Source organism: Xenia sp. Carnegie-2017, unplaced genomic scaffold (assembly GCF_021976095.1).
Source record: "Xenia sp. Carnegie-2017 unplaced genomic scaffold, XeniaSp_v1 HiC_scaffold_22, whole genome shotgun sequence".
Lineage (NCBI taxonomy): Eukaryota > Metazoa > Cnidaria > Anthozoa > Malacalcyonacea > Xeniidae > Xenia > Xenia sp. Carnegie-2017.
Window position 1 is genome coordinate 2,852,863 of NW_025813485.1, and position 17,734 is coordinate 2,870,596.

Sequence of the window (17,734 nt, forward strand, 5' to 3'; positions counted from 1 at the left end):
TCACAAAAATCGCAATCCAAATCGAGTACCTCACAACTTGTTACGGTTTTAAAAACTTTTACTTTGTTAAACAAAAATAGAAATTCCAGCGGCATATGTCTGTTTGTAATATTTTCTTCCTTTGGAAAGAACAAAAATATAATTCATTTATTTCTATCCATCTTTATATAAAATCTGACTCGCCGGTATAACCACTGTGGAAAAACAAAACACGTTAAGACAGACGGCACCTATAGGTTAATTGACATACGTTAAATTGCAAAGATCATATCACACTGGAACCGCATAACAAGAAAGGCTATGGGGGTCGCTTAACCTTTAGGGGTTCTTTAGCCTTTCAGATTTCAAATAGCTTATTTTCACCCAAATTCGGCGGTCGGTAACCGCTCCCTACTATGAGAATCTTAGTAACTCTCACGTGTCCTTGTATTCTAAATACCCGCGAGCTTGCGGTCAAACATTCACCAGACATCACATGATATGAGCAGTGGCAGATTCGGAGTAGGAAAAATATATTATGAACTTTAATATTATATTCAAAATATCACCACGGGCTAAAAAAACTATTTTAAATTGCCCGCAGTATGGCAAGCCATGATTAGCTGCATAAAATTTGTTATCCGTTAGTTGGTAGTTTTGACTATTTGGAGTGAAAAATGCAGACCTTGCATTGAATTGGTCGGTGGTCTTTGAATGTAAATAAAAAAGTTAGTTAAAGTTAGCTATAACATAAAAATATAACGGAAAATAAAAGAGAGTTGGATCATTTTCAAATGCTTGGTGAAGCTAGGAACAAAATATTTCTTTTTAAATGGACAACAGTGAGAGAAGATCTTGTCAGTGTTGCGTCAATCCTAATTTTTTTGCAAGTTTATGGGGTAAAATAGACTTGAAGGAATCTTTATCATTGATATAATACATGCATATAGACACAACATTATTATCGATACACTATTGAATTATATAGAGAGCTGATGAATATGCATTTCCTATGGGCTTCCCGTAGATCATTCTGATGGCTTGTATGTACCTATTGGCTGACTATTAAAATAATTTTACAAATTTTACTGCTCTGAAGAAGAACAGAAACAAATTACAAGAAATAAGACATCGACACTATGGCACAAACTTGAAGCTTGTGAGTTTTTTTTCTCTGTTGGCAGATAAATTTCTATATCTTGAGAATATAGCTGTGATTGAGCCAAGAAGAGTTATCTGCGTGTGATTTTTATTGGATCTAGCAAATTGCTAGTGGTAAAGCACACCTTTATACCTCGTGAACTGATTAAAAATTGACAACGAAAAATTTGGTAGACTTTATATGGAACGAAAAATTTTATGAGTTCAATATTTACCAAGAAATTAATGTACCAACACTGGTTTGATTTTTTGCCTATTTTGTAAAACCCAGCAAATGTTCAAGGAAAAAAATTAAGTTTTCATATTTTAATAGAAAGAACAATATGAGACGAAAAGGACAAAATCCCCTCAATAATTTTGGTTAGTCGGCAAATGTTGGCAAATTTGTAAAACAAAATCGGCAGGAAGATATAAATGATTAAAAACTTTATACTAACTACTCACATTGGGAAGTCAAATACACAAATTTAAACTTTGCCTAGATGTAAGCTGGAGTAAGCTATTGTATTTTTATTGGCAAATCCAAAGAATTATTTTTACACATGACATTGTAAATTTGTAACCATAAACATTTTGATCAGAAGTGGGTTATTTTGATTTTGCGCTGGCTGTCGACCGTAACATAATTGCTCCCTATTTGGACTCAACAAGATGTAATTTTTGTGTAAGAAATCCAGAAAATTGTTTGCTATCTGACTGACTTGCGAGTTTTCCTTTCATATTATAAAGTTTGTACGTTTCGAAAGTTTCCTTCCGTTAATCTTTCACTGAAGTTTCGTTCCAATATTATCTGGCAACTTTTACTGTAGTTTGTCGTCTGCATGGTTACGAGGATTTGCATAATAGCCTTGATAAATGATAAACCTTTTATTTAGGACACTTGTTTATGCAAGTTGAGAAATGAAATAAAATGAAATGCGTTTTTTGATGTTCATGTCTTTCCAATATATCGGCATATTACGATGTTGCCACTCGGCACTTTGATATTCAACACCCCCACACACCCCATTGTGATCACTTTGGAACGGTCCTGGAAAGAGCCACATGCACAAAATTAATTTTAAAAATTAAGTTTTAACCAACCCTCCACAAAGCTCTTGTGATAGTTAACCATTTGCGATATAGACAGAGGCCTAGGCCTTTTGTGGGACTCCACTTAGTGTTCGTGGTAAATAGAATTTCAATAATTAGTGTATTGCATCTTGACAATCTCTGATGCACCTCTATTACACAAAGAAAAACTTGTTTTATAAACTTGCTTAACTTTCATTAATTGATTAGTTAGTGTGCAGGCTGTACTTATCTTCCTTGTTGGAACAAGATGGATAAGGATCATGTGTCTGTAGTTGTCACTTCACTGGTTGTCTGACAAAATTCCTCTCCTGCAGCTAAAGCTGACGTATATTCGCATTGTTTTATACTTTTCAGTGAGCACGCTAAAAACAACACACTTAGCATAGCTATCATGCTAATTGGCAATTACAAATTCATTATTGAGGACAAACTTTGGATTTTTTAATTCAGGCGAAATAAGCTAAAAGTTGTATAGATTTTTTCTTAGAAGCATTTCACTTAAGAAAAGAGAAAAAATACAATTTGTAGAAATTACAACAAACTTTCGTACCTCATACTTAAGCTGTTACTTACTTGTGAGTTGGACTTTAATAGGAATTATAAGACAATCAGTTAGGAAGCTAGGAGCCATGTAGTTAGCGCATGCAAGCTTTGCTGATCACGTGACATGTGCAGGATAATTTACACTCCAATATATTATCTTTGACGCTATCCTAAACTAATACGATTAGTATTAAATGACGTTCCAGTAATTCTATTACTCACAATAGCAATTAAAATGGCATGTTCATTCAGTTTTGTAATTCCTTAGCACTCAGTGCAGCTTTCTTCAAATAAATATTATATATTCAATAATGAAGTGTATTAGAAATTGTAAAGACTTGCTTACATATGTTTGTCTCTCATTGTTCACTGTGTTAACCATTTGAATATTTTTATACAACTGAAATCTTACCTTATCTATGAGCATGAACAGCAAAGCCTGTTAAAAAGTGGAGGGGGCAGGAAAGCACTAGAACATGGAAGATGTGAAATGCATGCCCCCGACGTCACTGCTCAACGGTCCCTGTCAGTAAGGGAGAAATTAACAACCCCCAGAATTTCAATTTTTCATACATAGTCATGTCCTAGGTTTGATGACTCGAAATAAATAGTCATAAGTTTTTAAGACACAAAAAGGTTTAACAGCATTTAGCGATAGTAGATGCCAAAGCTTAAATTTAAGAAAGCTACACAGAATCAACGTCAAACAAATCAGAAATTCGACTGAGCCTACCTAGCGTTTTGAATAAAGGTTCTGTGCTCGATTAATTTTGCCTTTTGAGGTAGTTTTTAACAGCTTGATGCACGAACGAACTTCAAACAAGACTTGTTGGGAGAGGGAGGAGGCAAACGCAAGCATTAAACGAGCTAACACGTTTTTTGAAGATGATAAGATGATTTCGACTTCAAACATTTAAAATTTATACTAATTATCTCGCCGCTTTTTGTTGTTGGATATTGTAACGCGCTCCGTGTCAGAAAGGTAATTTTCTTAATATGGCATTGTCAAAAAGCCTGTTAAATTGGGAAATTATATCTAAATAATGGTTGACCAAGACATACTTGAAAAGTTGGTTTAGATTTGAATCGCTTGTAAAATTCATAACACAAATCACACATCATAAATCTAATGAAATTTGCTGTGCAAACGCGTATATAAATGATTCATTTTTAACATAACCTGGGCAATTCTTCTATTTTCAATTCCACAGTTTGCAACTATGATTGAAGAACACGTTTCGAGCATTTTTACCATACTAGACTAGAGATAATAATTTATCTGAACTCAATTAAGTAAAAATTAAGTAAAGAAAAAAATAATAATAAAATCAATGTAAATAGCTTATTTTAATCTCTCTGTTAGAGATACATATTACAGCTACCTCATCCTATTTCAAAATACACACACTCACAAATATATAATATACTTTCAAATAAGACGTTTTTGTACAAATATTTCATGTGAATGGGGGCAATTCTCTCACTAAAACTACAATATGTTATCATTAATTATTTATTAAGGCTGTATACAAATATCATTACGTTTAGAAAATTTCATTGTCGTTCTTCTTCAAAGACGCATTGTTAAAATAGAGGAGGCTCTAATATGATATTCTAAGTATAAACAATCTTTATGAAAAAGAAATACTATAAATTGTCTACATATCTAGACAGCTGGTCAGAAGGTGTTAATGGCCCAAGTGCATCGTTGTCTTCTTGATTCAGGTCAGGCGAGGCAAGTGGGGCTAACGGTTGAATTCTTCTGTTCGATCCAAACAAAGATGGGTCTGTCAAGTCAGTGGTATCTAGTGTGTTTGACGATGGATGTGGCGATGCGATTGTACGAGGTGAAGCGATTGTAGTTTGAGTATGAGGTGACATTACAGATTGTCTTGGAGATGGTGACATCGTCTGTTGCCTAGGAGATGATGATGAAGGTAGAATAGGTGGAGTTGAAGGTGACATAACCGAGCGTGGTGATTGATTTGGAAGTAACGTCGTTCCAGGTTGAGATGGGGTGTTTTGTTGAGGCATTAATCGTTGTTGTAATGACGACTTATTTGCAAAATGTTGCTGAGTTGACTGTTGTAACAATTGCCCACTAGACAATGGATGCTGTTGCATCATATTATTATAATGATGTTCTTGTTGGGCAGTATTCAATCGACGTTGATTTGTTACAAACGGAGATTGCTGCAGCTGGTTGTAAATGTTTTGTTGAGCTACTTGTTGTTGTGAAATGCCTTGAAGTCCGTTTGTGCTACCCACAATGTTTTGAACATTTTGTAAATTAGACATGTTGGAAACATTATGTTGCATTCCTTGCATTGACTGGACTTGTGACATGTTGTTAATACTCATGTTTGGATTCATATTTGACATTCCATGTACATTGTTCATCGTATTGAGACTGGTCATAACCTGACCACCTTGATGGAGGTTGGGCGTGGCTGACAACGGTTGTTGATGAAGCTGCTGCTGTTGTTCTTTGCTTGTTGTTGAGCAAGTTGTTGTGCCTGATGTTGAAGTTGCGCTTGCTGTTGCTGAGGTGTCAATCTCATTCTAGACCACTGTTGCGGCATCATTGGTTGAGAAACGGATTGGTTTTGAATCATTTGCTGCAACTGTTGTTGCTGTTGAACTTGACGTTGTTGTTGTTGTTGTTGTTGTTGCTGATGTTGCTGCTGTCTTAACCGTAGAAACATCGCCATAAGTTGTGGATTCTCTCTCATCATTTGAAGACACTCAGCAGTTTGTTGACCTTGATTATTTTTTATGATATTTACAATCCTCGCCATCTGCTCTTGCAAAATAGGTCGTGGTTGACGTTGCGGTCTTGGTTGATTTGTGGGATACATTGGTGGCTGCTGTGGTACATGAGGCTGCTGAATTTGATTATTTCCGTTGTACCAGTTTTGCATCGTTGATTGCGTAGGTTGAATTTGCCGTTGAACGTTTGTCTGTCCCTTAACAAGATTCATGTTCATGGTAGGTCGCATTTGATTACTACTCATTGGACCATTCATTGCATTGTTTATAGGAGTATTAACTGGTCCTGTAGGCATATTGGGTCTGCTTACAGGCATTGGTAAATATTGTCTTCCTGTATTTGCCTCACGGCATATGGCTCGTGCAACTTCTACAGCAGCAGGGGGTGGAGGAGCAGATGTTTGAGTTATTTGAGGTTGGACATAACTAGGTGGACGAGCAGTTAAAGACGAAGGATGAGTTATGCCTTGATTGACCATGTTACTGGAATTAGACGTGAGTTGCTGTTGTTGAGGTTGTTGCATACTGCGCATGACAGCCATTCGACGACGCATCAAATGAGCTTGATGAAACTGTTGCTGAGCTTGTTGTTGTCGGAATTTCGTCTTTATATGACGACAGTAAGGAACTCCACATTCTTGTTCACGACAATGTTTGGCGTGATAACAACACAAAGCAATAAGTTGTTTGCAAATGGGGCAGCCATTATTACCCTTCTTTTTGCAATTTTTCGTGTGCTCTACAACTCTTTTCATTTTCAGACAACTTGGTACCTTGCAGTTAACATTGGTGCAGTTGGTGGCGTGAACGAGTGAATCAATGCAACGTTGAATTGATAAACGACGCTGTTCTTGAGAATTGTTTGGTTGTGCAGATTGGTTTTTCGTCGGTGTTTGTTGTTCAACATCCAAGTCAAAACCAAGTTTCTCCATGTTATGTTCGTGTCCTTTTTCGTTATAACATGGTACACACAGGTCAAAGTCCTAAAAAATATATATTTTAGTTACGGTAGGAAGTCAAAAACCATTTACTATTCTCGACTATTTAATTTATTTGACAAAAAGATGTGTGCACAACAACATGTTGAATTTTTCAAATTGCATAATGCTTCCGTCATTTTTGTTAATACCTACAACATGACTTTGTGTGCCAAAGGATTAAGTCGTTCACGAAGTCTTAAAAAATACTCTAAAATGCCGTTTGACTTAAGTGCATAGATTTTTTAACAGTGCAGTCGGAAAAATTAGTTGACTCTCTAAATTACCTTCTGATCATTGAATTACATTTTTTGAAGAAATGTGCTATTTACTGATCAATATGAATAATTAAATTATCAAAGAGAATGAATAATATAAAATAAAACAATACTTACCTCACATTCACTACAGTGGTACCTTGTTTCAACATGTCTCTTACAAAGATTACATGAATAAACAAAACGATCTTGTCCTTGATTGTGTAAATCAAATAACATGCACATTGTGGAATATTTAGCACGACGCAATGATGAGAATTCCCAATGTTTATCTCGTGCCAGTGTCAAAAACGCATCACGGCCATCCATAAGATCGCATGACATTGACGGATCTGGATCCCCTGTTTCTGTCGTCAAGGATTGTATTTCATCATCTTCATACATCCTTATCACGAAAAAGACCTGTAAAGAACAAATAAAAATAAGAAAATAAAACATCTTTTTACTATACCAAAAGAATAAAAACATTTGTGAGCATCAATAAAACTACCTCTTTGTGTTTTTCCATGGTGTTATAGAGTCTTTGAGATAAATCACAAACATTAAGACCTTGACCATTTGCTTTTTTTGTATTCTTTCGTTGATTGTTCTTTTTACTTCCTTTCTTATTGTTACTTCTCTTTCCCGCCTTGTTCTTACAACCCTTACTGTTTACCTGCTTTGGAATGTACAACATTCATGATATTTTATGATGTAATGATAAAAAAGAACAAGCAATACTGCACACGTTTAATTTAAAATACTGAGGTTACTCACCATATCACCGGCCGCTTCAGCAAGAGCTGACGCTTTTCTCTCTTCTTCCTCTTGATCAAGTTCTTTTATACTATCTTCTAAAGTATTCGGCCAAAAATCACCATCGAAATACGGCAATTCTGTTGCTTTCTCAAGATTATCATCCAGCGCTTGCTTGAGAATATCCTGAAAAAAATAACTCGACAGTCAAAAGTTTATTAAGTATAGAATTAAAATTCTATTAACGAGGCAAGAATACCTTGTACTCCACCACAATTCCTTCGGCTGCAGCTTTATCTAACATTTTCTTATACCAATCTACAAGACGTTTGTGTCGTGGAATCTTCTGCTCAGGTGGATGACAATGAAATATATAATCATCTCCTTCACATGGTGGACAAGCCCATATATGAGCCCAGACATACCTGAATATTTAAAAAAATTAACTATGACTTTATTAATACGTATTAATGTACATATTTTAGCAAGTATTTTATGCAAGATTCTTACGTTTTACAATAGTAGACAAGCAACCTACCTGAGTTTCCTTGTATACTCCAAGTATCCAATAAGAATCTCATGGTAAACGGCCGTTCGAAAATGTCGCGGATGAAAGAAATGAACACTATCCAAGTAAGAGATGTAAACTCGTCGCGTGTTTGGTGTGGGGCAATTTGAACCATATTCTTGAACATGCATGCCAAAAAAACAAACATCTACACCACCGATTTCTTCAAAGGCAAAAGAGCCTTGGCACGATAAGGAAAACCGTCTTGACAAGAACTGTCAAACCTTGAAGTAAAACAATTTATAGATTTGCGTTATGGTAAAATGAAAGATTTTTCCAATCTTTAAAAAAATGTTAGGTGTACATTACACGTACAAGTAGTGTGAAACATATAAAACACTTATAATACACAACATGAACTAGACCATCTACAATATATAATTATGTACCTTGATTTCATTCCTGGTTTAATCTCAACAATTTTATCGACACTGGAGACTACGCGTATCGTTACTTCACCAGCACCGGAATTATTTCTCTTTAAAAATTCATTCACTCGATTTTCTAAAACTTCACCAAGCTTTGTATGTTGGAGACCTGTAAAGGACCATCGTGAAATAACAATGACGATGTTTTCATCAATGAAAAAATAAACTTTAAAACATATCAACTTACGTTTTGCGTTATATTTATTTTCTTTTTACAAGACAACGCTTTTCAAGACACTGTTTACACTGAAACCTTTATATAATACAATATGTTATTTTGACATCTGATAACAATTGACAGTTAAGTATGTATAATTATTACTATACTATATAAATAAGCAAAATGAAAACAAACATAACGAGGAGCCGATAATATAATTAATAATTAAGATATGCATGTTGCACAACTTACCCATTTGACCAAATGGACTCGTGATGTAGTACACAAATCTTATGATTTTTCCTTCCGCAATCAATACATTCGACAAAACTACAAAATAAAAATAAGATAAAAACATTACATGAGTATGCTGTATATGTCAAGTACTAGACGAGGCGTTTGTATTTATCAAAAATCAACATACGGTTCGGGATCCAAATGATTGTTAGTTAATCGCTCAAAGCATTCTTTCCTTATACATCCACTAAAACCATAAAACATATTTATGTTAAGCACTATATTTACTAAGAGCACGCAAAATGATTCATTTACCCAGCACTCATTGGATCTTCTCCTAACTGCACTTTCACCAGGCAGTTCGTTGAAACATCTTTCGCAATAATGATATCTACAGTAAATAAACAATAAAATTCCAAAGTAAAAATCCAATAATGAATATCTAAATAAACAGCAAACTAACCAACCTGTTTTGATAAGTATAATAAGGAGCATCTCTAGATATTGTACATAAATGCTTTCCAAAACAGCATAAAACTTGCGGATGAAATACATACTAGAAAATTTTTCATAAAATTATTGCTTGTAAATCAATACTTCATACTACATAATATGTACAAATGCAAATTGTGTGCAATATAAAGAGATAACGTTTGCTTACTTTTACGGCCGCAGCAAAATCCTAACTTTGCATTACAACGTCAATTTCTAGCTCAAAACCTCAGCCAACTGTTAAAGAAAGGCAATTCAGAAATGTGTTACAAAATACAAAAGGAAAATCATAGAGTGTAAATTGAAATATCTAGTTTAATATACCTTTGAACAATATTTGTAAACTTTGGATGTTTTACGATTATAAAGCCAGGCATTTTCAAACATCAGCCACACGTCATCACAAAACTAAAACGAAAACAATAATTTGCTGGAAGATTAAATTCATTAATATTTCCGACTCGCAAAACAAGATAGAAAGCAGGCGTTGAGAAAAAAAAGACTGGATGTAGGAAATGGAGATCAGAACAAATATGCATGTGGCAATTTCGTCAAATTCTATAAGACTACATGGTATCTGCGTGACAAGTGGTACAAAGGGTGCATGATATAGGTTTTGTTACATGATATAGGTTTGACCTAAAGTACGTACAAAGACAAATGTGAGACTACTACCAAAAAGTATGAAGGGGTATGAGAATAAATTCTGCAATTTTTACGAAAACAAAGAAATTCGACATAATGCTGAACACATGGTACATACCTCCCAAGGATCTTTATATTGGCCAGTGTCTAACTTCCTCTTGATTGTAGACAGATCCATTGGCTTCTTTACAATATCGAAATAATCCTGTAGAATATAGTACATATACATATCAACCAAATGCAATAAAACAAAAGTACATATAAACAGAATATGGGTATAATTAAAGAGTAATCAATGATAGAATAGTAAATAATTAAGATGATTGTGACAATTTTATTGACTGTTAACGAATTAAAGAATTCTCTCAGACTTTTCACTGAAACTTGATCTATTCTCTTGGTGTACGTACTTACCATGCATCCCAACATCTTTGGGTCAACAGGTTGCCGAAATGGTAAACCTTCAGGATCCATTTTATACAGTTTTTCCAGCGTAGGCATAAGATATCTTCGAAGTTCTTCAGGAAGAAAATGTCTACGAAATGGCTGTCGAACAGTTGAACTCAAAGAGGAATGTGTTGAACTTGTAGAACATGAAGGAGGTTTCATGTCTTCGATTTTTGGCGTGGCTGTCATGTTTGGTTTCGTATCGGGGATTTGCGCAAGCTGACTTGAGGTATCAGGTGTTGTTTGACCCGCTGACTCAAATGATTGCTGAAAGAAAGACCATATTTAAATAACATTAACATGAAATATTAGAAAAATTGAAGCATAGGTAAAAATTTAATTGCATTTAAGCAATGCTCTGCAGCCAAAGCAAAAGACTACAAAACTTGTTTCGAAAACATGTTCTGGTGTATGGTTACTTTATTCATTGTTCATCCATCACAAATCAACTTTAGATAAGCCATGACATTATGTCATAACGCAAATACTCACTTTTGCAGATATAGGCGCTGTTGGCATTTGAGAATGATTCGTTTGAATGCTTCCGACAACATTAGCGAGGGTATTGTTCAGCTGAGTTTGTACCGGTGCAACAGATACATTAGAGTTTACTGCAGGAGAAGGCGATTGACGAGGTGTAGACGATTGTGGTGACATGCGTGGTGAAGGAGGAATATTGCTAGATGATTTACCAATGTTTTCATTGATGAGGAATGATATGGTAATCCCACATTGTGCGAGATGTTATTGGACAGTGAGGTTTGAGATGGCATACCAGCTGCCATCGGTACAGGAGTTTGTCGATTCATTGCTCCAACAGGTTGCGTTAAATGTACTTCAGCATTGTTACCTATATCTCCATTCATATCTCCAAACGTCGAAACTAAAACAATTTTAAAACGATAAATTTCATATGAGCAAGTGCCTAAACATGTAACATAGTCTTTGTTACACAAGAAATGGTTGTGAAATAACTGTAAGAGTTTCTGCTGGCCTTGATTATTCGTTCTTTGTGTGATGTATATGGACAATTTCCTTAGCTATGCATACAAATACGATACACAAATTCAATTTAATAAAATAATGAATGTTTTCACAAAACGCAATCCAGCGTTGTATGTCGTGGTAAAGTATCAACACATTCGATTTGAAAAGATTGGAATTATAGAATGTATGAAGCTTTTAGTTCCCAAAAGTAATTAGCAAAAATTATTAACTCACCAGGCATTGTAGGTGCAGTAGAACCAGGAAGTAACGAAGGCTGTGGTAGACTATGGTTATTCATTTCTGAACGACGACGTCTTTTCTCTTCAAGTTCTTTTTGGATCTTGTAAATTTTTTCCGCGAGTAAATGATAATATTCCTCCTAAAACGTTTATGTATGAAATCAAACAGGTTGAAATCAAAAATATCCAACAAAAATATTAGAATGATGTTTTCGAATTATTTAGCCACTGCAAGAGAAAATTTGCAAGTGCGTGTTGATGAAAACTACACGTGATTGCTCTATACAATTCACTACTCTGAAAAAACACTCAAATTATTTACAGGACCTAAATAAGTACATCTGTTCAGTGGTATACTATGAAAAATCTAAAAGTTTATGTAATGTAAAAAGTTAAAAACGTCAAACAGTAAATGATTTGTATCGGAGACATCAAAATTATAAATTTAATGTTTTTTTATCGATAAATTTCGCTATAGTTGGAAAATGTTCGTCCAGATTATACACAATATTGCAATAGTGTTATTTTTTACTAGCTGAGAAACGAAAAAAGCGGAAAATGTGTTTCGTAACACATCACACGCGCTGGAGACCAGTTTATCTTCGGATGGTTCAGGTTTGCAGGCCCATTTGGTTGTTGCTTCGCTGTGCTTAGTATGTTTATTTGTGTCTATACTATAGTGGGCAAATTAGTTGTAGATCAATCATGTCAAGCAAATATGATCAATAGCTGTATCAGCTGTATTCAGCCTTGTACACTTAGTCAATATTGTATAAAACCATGACAAAATATTATACGTTGTTATTCATAGAGTTGCCTTGTAATACACAAATCATTTCCATAACGGATTGAAAAATTGTGTACGAAATAAAAAACGATACACTGTCGTTATGAAAACACTTGTTCACAAAGCGATTTATTGTTTAAATGAAATATTGTAAAACTTGTTCAAGGTTTATATGATTGAACAAAAACTATGAATTCTAATGATCATGAAACACTACCTCAAATATATATTCGTTCTCAACGCGTAAGAAATTTTGTCTGATATAAATGGCTTTCAATGAATACAATGAACTGAAATGAAGAATGCAGAAAAACTTACCCTACTGCTGGCAGTTTTACATATATCGCCGACTTTTCGTGCATATGCAACAAGATTAACCATCCTTCTATCTTTGAGAGCTTTCGGATCATTTACAGGTGTTGGAAATATTGCAGTGACACTTAAAATTTAATATAAAATATTAATAAATTATTTCAAAATTTCAAAATTTACAAATTTACTCACAGTTTTTGAACAAGATGGTTTCTCAAATCAGCAGTGACTTGTGCATGCCACTCTTTTGTTTTATCCGCTAAATAAAGGTAAAAATCCAAAATTATGACATTTAATGGACTGCATTAGCAAATCAACACAAAATAGCAATATCTGATAATGAACTTATAATTAATGATACAATCATAATGCATGCTCATTTACTGAAGGTATTATTTACCTTGTGTCTGTCGTTTGTCATTGGCATGCTTTAATGGCAAACAAACAGGACAGTCGCTTCTTTTACAGTTTTTCCAGTGGGATATTATTTGCCGAGATGATGCACAATGTGCAACTAAATAAAAATAAAAATTTTTTGTTTTCACAGTATTGACATCTTTGAAATGTCCATTTCAAAAAACGAATATTTTGTAGTCATTAACTGATAGATCAAAAAAGCATGCAAATAACTGAAAATGAAAGGTAGTTCATAATAAAGTAAATGAAAGGTAGTTCATTGAATCAGGTAGTTCATAATAAAGTTCATTGAAAGGTAGTTCATGTTTACAAACATGAAAGGTAGTTCATTGAATCAAAGTATGTTACAGTACATCACATAGAATGTCTTCCCACCCCCACTCCTTGTTCTTTGAAACTTTTGTAGCACACAAAAAAGATCATTTCAGAAAGGAATATAATAGAAAAAATCCAAACAGTAGAAATTTGTTTGATGAGTAAAATATGGAATGTAAACAAACCTTGACATGATTTTCCTGCATTACATACAGTCATGTGAGCCAAAACATTTTTCATGGTTCTGCAATGAGGTAGATTACATGACTTTACTTCACCATTAGAAATATTTTGCTCTCGTCTTTGACATTTGTGTGCATGAAGTAGAAGAACAAGTTGTTGCTGAATCAATCTTCTCTTCTCAGGGTCAGCTGTTGGTGTTTGTGAGGGGACAGTCTACAAAGATGACAAAGTTATTGTGAAATGAACTAAAATGAAAAATAAAATAAGTGTGAAGTATATGTAAACATTTGATAAAAAATGAACAATTTATAACAAAAATACACATTCATCAGTACTAATCAAAGACTTTCTCACAGCAAAGTACCAGTACTTTTTACTAAACTCTAAACGGTATTCCCATGCTCCCATGCTCTAATTACAAAAATCAGTTTAACTGCATAACTTTATTATAGTACTTACTCCTGTCGTTCCAGTAACAGTAGTAATGCCAGGTTCAATTTTAGCAATAGTGCCATCAAGATGAGATGTTATGTTTAATGCATTGAGACTCGTTGATGATCCTAAATTGGAAAGATTCGTGTAACTTCCCAAGTGATTTTCCATTGAATCTCCAGGCAGACCCATTTGTCCAGATGCTTGTTGTTGAAGGGGAATTGTACCAGACGTCATGTGACCTTGATTCGCCCCCATCATCTATAGTATTAACATTAATATATTTAGGAAAATATATAAAATGAAAAAAGTCTCTGACCAAAAATCCAAACTTAGGGAACATTTTGAAGGTATTTGGGTTTTTTTATTTTAAAACAAAGGTATTGAAGATGTATGTTTTTTTATTTTACTTTATTTTATTTTCAATTAGGAATTATGGTACCGCTGTAGTTAAATCAATGTTGAAAGAAGGACTAAATAGCAAAATGAGATGACCTCACGATTACTTGCACAATGAGAAAAAAGGACATAAAAACATGGACATTTGTCATGAATATACCTAAAAGATTGAGGCAAAAGAATTCTTTCTGCCCTGAGTGTCATACACCTGATGGTTATATGAGAAATTAGGCAAGTATGTATGTGTAAGTTGTGAGGTTGGTATAATGAAATGTTTCATAAGGTTTTAAAAACAGCTGCCAAATGCTGTTTAGTTGATTTAATTGATTTGACAAAAGCAAACAATAAAATATCGGAACTGGAATGAAGAACAAAAGTACAAAAAAAGTTCTTCTTTATATGAGTGTTGCTATTATTATTCATGACACAATTGAACAAATATTATTTATAAATATAATTTATTATATATATATTATATATATATAAATATTATTTATTATATATATATATATATATATATATATATATATATATATATATTTTCTTACATTTTGTCCATCCTTAATTCACAATATAAGGACCAACTGGCTTTGGTATGTTAAATCAGATCATGAAACAAAACTATGCAAGTTTGTTTATTACTTGTAGTTGTGCAAGACAAAGGCAATGACAAGTACGAATTGGAAAACATTTGTGTGAAATTTGCATGTTATAAACTCATAAAAGGTTAAGACATCTTTACTATTAACATATTTTGGTAAAGTATATTTTGTTTATGTTTTGCCGAAGAAAAACAACAAGCAAATTCAAAAATAGTGACTATTGTGAGAAAATATACAGAATTAAGTATGTACCTAATGTACTTCTTTTGGGAGATGATAAATGTTTTCACAAGAAAAAATAGGTTAAGGCTTACCTCTCCCAATGTGATTCCACCAAGGTTCATAGTCAATCCACCTTGATTTACTGATACTGCATTTTGGTTAATGCCCATACCACCATGATTTAAACTCAATCCGCTTTGGTTAATGGCAACACCAGTTTGATTAACAGGTATTCTAGCATGATTTAATTGCATACTCCCTTGGTTTAAAGGAATTCCACCTTGATTCACTTGCAAACCACCTTGTGCAGCAGGCATTATGTTTTGATTAACAGGTATACCAGAATGATTTATTGGAATTCCAGATGGATTAACAGGCACACCAACTTGGTTACTAGCCATTCCAGGTGGGTTAACAGATAGTGGGCCCTGATTCATTGGCATTGTTCCTTGATTAAGTGGTATTCCAGCTTGGTTACCAGTCATTCCAACATGGTTTGCGGTCACTCCAGTATGATTTATAGGTAATCCAGGTTGTCCCATCATGTAATTAGGTTCAGATTTCACAGTGACCATGGTATTAACAGACATTGAATTTAAAGCATTTATGTGATTTGTTTGATCAACAGTCATATGCCTTGAAAAATTATTCATTGAACTAGAGTTTTGATTTGAAACAAGATTGCTTCTAATTCTTGATGATAATGCAGGATTAACATGTCCTGGTGATGATGCTGCATTATACCCAGGCAATGGAAAATTTTGAGGAACACTTGTCATGGGAGTTACAGTACTCATAGTATTTGAGATTGGAGTTTTCGCACGATTACTCGGTCCTTGGTGATGCTGTGAATTCATAATGGCAGGTGACGCAATCATATTGGGAACAGTATTTGGAGTTGATGACTTTGTTGCACTAGTGGTAATTTGTGAAGGTGAAACAGTGGTCTTATTGAAATTTGGTGAAGGAACTGAATTTGAACAACTGTTAATCAAAGGACTATTTGGATTTGATAAATCTTTCCCAACAATTGCAACAGAGTTTGCAGTTGGATGCATCTTGTTGCTTGACAAATTGTTATTTTGCGTTTCATTCTCCAACAACTGTTGCAATTCGTTGGTTTTGCTATTATTTTCCTCTGCCTCTCCATTTTTGGGTTCAAACAACTCGTCAGGCAGCTCATCAATAAAAGCATCTACAACAAACGTATAAATCATGCAAATAAATTGAGGTAAACCGGCCGCAAAACAAGTATATAACTGGAAATATGGCGACAGTTCATATTATAACAAAACTTGTCCCAAACAATTAAAGAACATTTAACTAAACAGCTCCAATTTTGTTTACTGCATACCTTCGCTGTCCGTCGATGCACTTGTACTACCAATTTTCTGCTTCTTATTTGGAGGTCCGTCAACTTGTTGTTCGGCCATCATGTCTACTATAAACCTCTGGCTCAGAACACAACAGACCACTAGAGAGTTTCGAGTAAAACGACTTGTTGATCACCGTAATCCATGAAATAGATAGCAAGCACTATGATCATTGTTACTACAATATTAGATGGAAACAAATAATCGGATGAATATACAAACTTTACAAAGCAACCAATAAATTATTATTCCACAGAATACAAGTATAACGTAAACGCAAAACACCAAAAACAAAAATCATGGCGGCTCACCATCATCGTTCCAACATATATATTTGTGATATCAAATCCACGGCGTTGAGAGTATTTTCAAACTCTCAAGCCCTTTCTTCTTATGCTGCGGCCACGGTGAACCAGCACTCGCAAAAATAAATATACAGCAAAATTCCTTTAATTTCGAATTTCAGACAAAATATGTATCGATATATAAAATGGCCGTATAACTAGTCGCTGATGTGAAGCGCAACTTCTCCGCTAAGTAAGAGGGGTGGCCCAATAGCATATGCTTCCGCAGCGCGGACTATCTCATTAAACATTAAAATATTAACTTGTGTTTGCGCATGCGTCTAGTGTTTTCAAAATTCAATTGAAATTTGTAACAATTTACCTCATGATGAGAACAGAGTTCGGTCTACTCTTTCGATTTTGATGATAATATCAAGATGGGATAGATGATGACTAACCTTTCACCAGATTATTTGACTGGACTGACTAGTCAATGTATGCAGACTGTGTGTGCAACATAATTGTACGAATATCTTCTGCATGATAAAAAATGTCCATAAATGTTAGGTTAAGTAGGTATAAAACCATTAACGGATTAAACCTGTTTTTAAATACTTTCTAGACTGAAATATGTTACAATTTTTTGTTGACTTCATTCAAAGATAGAATAGAGAATCAGAATGATAATT

General features: G+C 34.2%; 1 protein-coding gene across 1 annotated transcript; it reads right to left on the bottom strand.

Moving 5' to 3' along the window:
* Positions 1–4,085: 4,085 nt before the first annotated feature.
* Positions 4,086–17,275, bottom strand: LOC124446921 (CREB-binding protein-like). The gene is given in 32 exon segments (XM_046997805.1): positions 4,086–5,151; positions 5,184–6,509; positions 6,899–7,183; positions 7,272–7,436; positions 7,538–7,702; positions 7,776–7,941; positions 8,055–8,262; positions 8,265–8,308; positions 8,474–8,621; positions 8,700–8,734; positions 8,736–8,765; positions 8,925–9,002; positions 9,097–9,156; positions 9,225–9,257; positions 9,259–9,300; positions 9,377–9,465; positions 9,571–9,629; positions 9,632–9,638; positions 9,726–9,809; positions 10,165–10,251; positions 10,461–10,760; positions 10,986–11,034; positions 11,106–11,376; positions 11,715–11,859; positions 12,825–12,945; positions 13,011–13,077; positions 13,219–13,332; positions 13,736–13,946; positions 14,193–14,426; positions 15,481–16,583; positions 16,743–16,939; positions 17,073–17,275. Coding segments are annotated over 31 exon segments (6,555 nt in total). The 5' UTR covers positions 16,825–16,939; positions 17,073–17,275; the 3' UTR covers positions 4,086–4,404.
* Positions 17,276–17,734: the final 459 nt, after the last annotated feature.